Raw genomic sequence first — 7,933 nt, 5'->3', positions numbered from 1 at the left:
TTTTTTTTCCTAGAGTCTTCATGAGTTTTGATAAACAAAACATCATGGAAAATTCTGAGAAATGGGTGAAACTTTGTGAGTTTTCTTAATTCAAGATAAAAACAAAAGAACTATTAAAAAGCCATGATTTTCAACGAAATTTACAAATGATTGGATGCATGATTCGTGGCTTATTGCGCGTTGCGTGCAAATATATATAATATATATATAGGACAACAATTTCGCAGCCAGCATTACATTGCTGAGGAAATGGTGGGTGGAGTGGTTGGAAGGAGAGAGGCAGTGGAGTTGTTCAAGAGGAGGTGGCAATCTTGTTCTTATCCAAACCCAGAGAACTATAAAGAACAAGAATCGTTCCTGCATAAGCAAATACAAAATGACCTAGACTTTTCCACCTCATCACAGCCTATACCAGGGAAACGCCACCCTAATATTACGCCAGCTTCTTCTGGTACAATCTTCTGTATATATTAGCGCCTTCGAATTCTGCATGGATTTCTCTCTCTGTTCGTATCCCCATTGGGTTTTTCAGTAACCATCCATCCACGTCACACGAAATTGTCGGATCGATGGAATCGACGTGTTGAAGCAAATCGTATCTCTCGTCGAATAGATTTCTCATGTCGACAGCCACATCGAGCACATCAGACTGTATAAATACCTGCAATCATCACTTCCGGTTAATAACATGGGACGTTAAACATTAGATATGTATTTTAGAACAAGATAAGATGATGGTTATGAAACTAGTATTACATCAATCAAATAAAAAATCCAAAAAGAACGTGCAAACTAACTTGGTGAAAATGACCCGACTTTGTCTAGATCCAAGAATGAAGGGATCATTATCAATTGCTGCCCAGCCATCGATGGAATTGTACCAAATACTAAAAGCACACTGCATGCTTTAACCATGAGATTGCTACGAATGACACAAGAAAAATGTAAAGAATACGGAGAGATATTGCTATTGGTTGCGGAATCAATCGCTGTGGTATGAAGGCAGAAACAATTTTGGCGGAGAAATCAGAGGCTGCACCGAGAAAGGACAAACTGGTTTAAGAATAGTCTGCATCTGGGGCATGGTAGATAACAGAATGGTCTGCAATTTAAATCATGCCAAGATTGCAAGCTTATTCAGTTCTTTAGCCATTTGAACGAAATTTGGATATATAGCCTCTGGACCATGTGCAATAGATATATGATCTATATACTGAATGAATCGCAAATCATAAGCCCCAGGACATCTGAGCATGACTTCCATGAATCTGAAAGATAAACTTTTGGCTAAGTATTTATTAAAAGTGTGAGTTCCGCCTCCCCCCTCCACTTGCATTTGCAATGTGGCAGTGCAAGCTACAATTTGCGGAGAATAACAAAAGAATTTAAAACATATTAAGTTTGGTGCCATAGATGGGAGTGACTATCCTACCCAAAGTCATAAGCTTAGCCACGACTGGGAGAGTGATTTCAACAAAGCACCAGAGAATGTGAAGCGGTGATTTCTAGCTTCTTTCACTAAATTGCCTTCTCCTTAATCCACATGTTATTTTCAGTTCCAAGTTCAAACAAAGTATTTGACACTAGAATCTTAAAGTGCAAAAATGTAATGAGCATGAATCTTTATGCCCATAATTCAGCAACATAAAGTTTGGGCTATATAGCAAGGGGATATAAATGAACAAACAATATGTGCAATTTATTTAACAAGCCATAACAGAATGACACACCTGTTGATGGTTTAGGGTAAGATTTTATCTGTCAAACTCCAATAGCTACATGCACGTGCGCACACAAAAAAAAAAAAAAAAAAAAAACATAACATAACATAACATAACATAACATAACACAACATAATGGCATGCAGATCAATCTAGGGTCAGATTTTGTGACTATCAAATGCCAATACAAAAAATTTTAAGATACTAGATGTTGCTACCTCCTAAAATGAAAAGGTGAGCAAGCCAAAGAGTCTCCTCAATGGAATAGACTGACTTTCATATTCCCTACTTCAGTAACAGAAGATGCAAGTGCAACTGAGTCATCAATTCATCTTTCCTTACTGAGTGTCAGAAAAGCTTTAACTTCTGGATACTACCTGTAATCCGCTTGGAACAGATCTCACAAGAAAACTATTGCTTATCCCAGACCGCACAATTGATTCAAGAGGAAACATGCTTGAATTACCAACATTGTAATAAGACCTAGTTTGGTTCTTGGGAGTAACATAAGAGGAATGAGAATTCATCCCTCATTTGAAAGTAGGAATGCTTACTAGGAATAGAACTCAGGAGCTATACCTACTACCCAGCTTTCATTGCAGGTTTCACCAGTTTCCCCAGTGGTATTAATAAGTGACTTTATTTTAATTCATTATCATATCACTTCACACTATTTTTTATACATTTGCTCAATGTCAATGAGAAATATTAGATCATAACAAGGGATTAAAAACTGATGTACACAAACAGCTATCCTGTCAAACTAACAAATTTTTGTTCTTACAGCAAGCCCCCGATAGTGCACCCCATCATTTGATCGTAACAAGGGATTAAGAACTGATGTACATAAACAGCTATTGTGTCAAACTAACAAATTTTTGCTCTTGTAGCAAGCCCCCATAAGTACATCCTCAGGATTAAATACTCTTTCCATTTGCTATAATCAGCAGCTGAATTTTCTATATAAAATCACTCAATTTTTATTTTATTTTATTATTATTATTTTTTTTTGGTGTTTGAGCGGTAACTGCTAATAAAGGAAAAAAAAAATAGATTATCACAGTGGTATTCTATCTTAGTATGAATAGATGATCAGCTCAATATGGACTGAATAGAATAAGCAAGATTTTTGTAGGCTAAGCAGTGATTATTCTCTATTAACGGAATTGCATAGTGGATTAAACCAATCCAATACAGGTCCTCACACATGTGCATTTGAAGTTCATCCTCTAACTCATATTTTCACAACAAAACATGAGAAAGTATAAATGTAGCTAGCAAGCAAAAAAGAACAACACTTGATGGAAAGAACCCAGAAGTAATCATTCTACTGACAATACATAACTGAAATGCAGCACATACCTTTCCGCCAGGAGCTAGACTATCCAAAATAGAATCTACCAAAGGCTTTTGCACAACCCTTCTCTTCTGATGCTTTTTCTTGAAATGAGGATCTGGACACTGCAACAAAATATGGAGCACGAGTGCTAAGTTCATTCCTCCATCATAAAAACTAGTTAAAATAATTTGGGAGGTAAAGAGATATGAGTTCCTAAAAAGTTTCAAAAACAAGATACTTACAAGGATTGAAACTAATACCAAAGGACCTGGGTAAGTGGATATTATATGTTTGAAAGAGACTGTGGCATTTGCAAACAGAAAATGTCTGCAATGTAGTCAAGAAAGCTGTAAGAAAAACAATGGTGTGCAGATTTATCAATAGCTGGTAAATCAAAGCCTACATGTTCTTTAGAGCCAGCTCCTTTGCCCAGCATTCTGCACGCTTAGCAAGCTGCAAATAGTATATTACAAGAATATGAACTAAATCTCCATGCTCTTATATAAGAATGAAAGTAAACCAAGATTGTAGTACACTAACACAATCAGAGTCATTGCTGAGTGTGCTAGAAGTAACCCAAGGTGTTCATGCCATACTTTCTGCCGGATTTCCAGTCCCAGATAGTTTCCTGTGGGATTTGCTTTTGCGAGCCACATGAGAAATCTGCCACTGCCTGGAAATATCAAGTACTATTAGTTGAAGAAAGATTTCTAATGCAGGCTAGCAACATGATGCATGTTTATGGAAATGAGGTTCAAATGAAAATCATAATGACTAATTCAGCAAGACAAATTAAACAAAAATAAAGAAGCAAAATAAAATTTAGTACGTCAAATGTCACTTCCCAAACTCTAAGGGATGAAACTGTTTATTCTTCCTCCAGGTAGTTTCACCTCAGTCACACCATCAAATCTCATTATTCCAATAAACATAGACATACACAAAGGAATATGATATATATCATGCTTATCATCCAGTGAACATGGAAAGACACATACAAGGGAATTAGATATGAACTGTGCTTGGCATCTGCCAATGAAAAGATAACAAGTGGTTAACCTGTTATAAAAAGAAGAGAAGCAATGTAACTCCGTCACTTGATGAGAACGTAAATCACCCTACAGTCTATAACATAAACAAGCTAAATAGTGGTATTTCAACAGCTTTATGGGTTCAAAAACTCACTCATAATGTCCTAAACCAATTCATTTGAACTAACGAAGGAAATTGATATATCAAGTCACTGGATTACTGGTTGACCCTCAGATCAAGCACTTCAAGGACAATGGTGCTTTATTCAAGTGTTCAACAAGGACTTTTTAAAACATATTGAATGATTTGATCGAAAATTTGGAGAATTTCAATATCCAAATACAGCAATTGATTCTTTCTTACAGTTGATTCTCTTCATGTATGAAAGGTTCTGTTTCTACCATTAGGAACCAAGATTTTCTCATTGCAAAGAAATTATGCAGTCACATGAGAAATAGATATAAATGTTGGATCCTCAAAAGCATGATCCAACTGGAGCAGTTCCATTGACAGAAGGAGAAAGGAAATTGAATTGAGTAAGCAGCACACCACAAACATAAAAGAGAGAAGATGACATAGCACCAATAATAGTCCTGAAAGCTATGGCTTCCAAAATATAACATTTTAAAGAAATGAATGTCTGCTAATCTGCCAATGCTTTATTACAGTGCAGGTGCACATGTCAGTATGATTCAATAGCAGTGGACTGGAGCATTAAGTTAATGCAAAGTCAACCAGAAAAAACTTGAAGGCCTATTGTCTATTTGCCTATTTCTTTAACCATTTTGATTCTTTACAACTATCTCCTATTACATGGCTAGCCCCTTTAATTGCAGCCTCTTTGTTAATTCATGCAGACACAATGGACAAACACGCGCAAGAGAATGAGCTCTCTCTTAATTAGATTCATCTAATACAATGACCTCAGTCAAGCAAATTATCAAGACGTGTCGTGTGGGACCTCAAAGCAAAATGCTTCTACATGCTGCAACAACACAAGCGCATTAACTCGGGTTCCTACCGCAACAGAAATTCGCAAATGTCCGAAGTTGTCATTAAGCCAAGGATTCAAATACAGTCAATATCCAGAAATACAGAGGACTATCCAACCTCCAATTACAATGAATGCAAACAGAAGTTTACAGGATGGCAAAAACTATCCTGATGCCAAAATGGCCTTACCACACCCAATGTCCACCATCAGAGGCAAGGTCGGGTCCTCCAAAACCTCGTCCCAGTTCGGCGCTTGCGCAGGCATCTGTCATCACCGACCCAGAATCAGACAAAGCGCGAACGCAGGACCCGAATGGAAAAAAAGGAAGAATTTTTAACGCGTACCGAGAAGGAAGAACTGAGAGGATTGACATGTTGCCTGGTCCTGACATGACCCAATTCCTGCAAAACGAGAACCAACAAAAGAACTCGCTTTTACCGGACTCTCGAATCGGGCAATCGACAACCCACTTCGCTCGGCGTTACCTCGGAGAGCTTGTGAGGAAGATTGAGGCCCGCGTACTCTAAGGCGACGAGCTCGGGGCTCCCCAGCCGATTCTTCCCTTCTTGCTGCCGTTGCAGCTGGACTGCGGTGCCGCCACCGTAACACCGAAGACGGCGAGCGCAGGTTGCCGCGGCGAGGTTGGCGATGCGAAGGAGTGGAGGTGAAGAAGCGAGAGGAGCGCGCAAGGAAGCAGAGAAGGGGATGACGATGGCCATTGATGCCGACTCAAGCTTCGACTTTCAGGCATTCATGGAAGCTCCTGCGGCGAAGGAAAATTGGAACCTGCTCGAGAACACGGTCAGTCCCTCCGCTTGGAATCCTCGGTATCCCCAACCGGGCATAAGTCGGCCCTGCCTATTTGAGAGTGGGGGATTTTATTGTTCATAGAAATTTTTAGAGAATGAAATTTGAATAATTAAGTTAGTTTTAGAGAGGGAAAATTTCTAATAAAAGTATATCCATTTTTCAAATAAGAGTGTTAACTGAATTTTTTTCAAATAAAGAAATCAAATGCCATTATTTTCTCAAATAAATGTCTCAAATTAACTTATTTCAATTAACGACCTAAAGTGTCATATTCGTTTTCAAGGAATGGCCTGACATTGTAGTTAATTGAGGGCATTTTTGTCATTTAATTTATTTTGAAGACAAACCAAAAAAGGGAAGAAAAAAGGCTAAAATTTAAAGAAAAAAAATTACAGAGATAGGGTCCATTTATGGCCGTCGGCCTATCATGGTGGACATCAACCATTGGGCAAGGGGCTTGGCCCTCATTAGAGTCAATAAATCTGGACGAGTCACCAACCTTTGCTAGAACAACGCGAGGGCCACGGCCCTCCCCAGCCTAAGCAAGGACCAACAACTCTTAACCAAACTGAAGCGAGGGCCAATAACTCCGTCAAGCATGGCCACTGTCCCATCAGTGGTAGGGCAGCGACCATAGGTGCGAGGCCGGGGCTAGCCCTCCCACTTGTTTATTATTATTATTACTACTACAACTATTTGTGTGTGTGTGTTTTTTTTGGGTAAATTTTAACTTTTTTTTTTTTCTTTTTTGAGTTTTTTATGAAAAGAAAAAATAGAAAAATAAATAAAAATAAAAAGGAAAGTAAATAAAAGAGAGAATAAATGATGAAAATACCCTCGATCAATTGGTGAGGTCAAACCTTTTTGAGATTGGCATGACACTTCAAGTTTTTATTTGAAATAAGGTTCACTCCATGCCTTTATTTATGAAAACGAAAGCATTTTAAATTCTTATTTGAGAAAACAAGAGCTCTTTAGGCTCTTATTAAAAAATTTGCCTTTTAGATATGTCCCAACTTTGTATATGAATTTACGTTAAAGGTCAGTTTTGTCCCCCTTTTCACATAATCATTTTGCCCTCATCTACATAAATTTTAATTTTATGGATGCAATTCAACTTTAAAGTGAATAAAGTAAAATTAGCAAAAGAATTAAGGGCTCCAATTCCTCTAAAAATTAGCTACTTTAATTTGGATCCTAACTTTGGCTCAAATTTTCTGTCTCCATAAAAAACATCAGCTTTAGTGTGGGTTCTGGTTCTAGCCCAAACTTTTTTTCCCTCCGTAATAGAGCACCAACTTTAGTTTATATTTTGATGTTGGCCCAAACTCTTTTTATCTTGTAAAAAAAGCATAAACTTTTAATCAATTTCTAAGTCTAGCCTCCACAAGTTTTCTCTTTAATGTTACGTTAAAGATTCAACATGTCTTCCATGTATACTAGTGACTTTAACGGCATCCTTATATGGAAACTTGACAAGGCAATTTAGGCTTCGAATGAAAGTTGGTGTTTTACTATTAGACGAAAAATTTTGAGTCACAATTGAGACTAGAGCTAAAGTTTGTTATTTTTTTTATTATATAGAAAAGAGTTTGGCTAAAGTTGAGACTTAAGTTAAACTTTGTGTTTTTTCATGAGAAAAAAGAGCATGGTAGTGCTTTTTTCAGGAATTTAAGTGAAAAAAAATAACTGAAAAGATAAGGTTTATGTTAATAACTGTCCCTAAGGTATTCGTTAAACACACAATTAAAGAGAATGTCATTTTCAACACATTGTCTGTTTCGTGTTATGAGTAATTAAACCAATGTCTATGATTAATAAGAACCTTTTGCATGTGTTACTCAGTTCATCTAACAAATTTTGGTTGAATTAATGATATTGATACTAACTATCCTATATAGCACAGTTAACATTGACATGAATAATTCTTAATAATATTATAATATATTTTTTAACAACAAGAGGAGGAAGGAAGAGAAAAAAATATAGAGAGAAAGATAAGAAAAAAAGTAAATAAAAAATATTAAAAAGTACAAA

At 36.9% G+C, this 7,933-nt stretch overlaps 1 protein-coding gene across 2 annotated transcripts; it reads right to left on the bottom strand.

The window, feature by feature from the left end:
• Nucleotides 1–257: 257 nt before the first annotated feature.
• On the bottom strand, nt 258–5,996 carry LOC104441277 (tRNA (guanine-N(7)-)-methyltransferase). 2 transcript variants are annotated; one of them, XM_039311020.1, is made up of 8 exons: nt 5,572–5,996; nt 5,431–5,487; nt 5,275–5,350; nt 3,603–3,733; nt 3,464–3,513; nt 3,303–3,387; nt 3,084–3,182; nt 258–661 (listed from the first exon to the last, which is right to left on the bottom strand). In XM_039311020.1, the coding sequence occupies exons 1-8, from the start codon at nt 5,803–5,805 to the stop codon at nt 434–436; spliced, it is 960 nt and encodes a 319-aa protein (XP_039166954.1). In that variant the 5' UTR covers nt 5,806–5,996; the 3' UTR covers nt 258–433. The 2 variants fall into 2 exon arrangements, with proteins under 2 accessions (XP_039166954.1, XP_010052651.2); XM_010054349.3 differs by having other exon boundaries at nt 3,657–3,733; nt 5,572–5,995.
• Between the last annotated feature and the right edge of the window lie 1,937 nt (nt 5,997–7,933).

The sequence above is a fragment of the Eucalyptus grandis genome, chromosome 4, assembly GCF_016545825.1.
Source record: "Eucalyptus grandis isolate ANBG69807.140 chromosome 4, ASM1654582v1, whole genome shotgun sequence".
NCBI lineage: Eukaryota > Viridiplantae > Streptophyta > Magnoliopsida > Myrtales > Myrtaceae > Eucalyptus > Eucalyptus grandis.
This window is presented reverse-complemented; position numbering and strand designations above follow the sequence as displayed.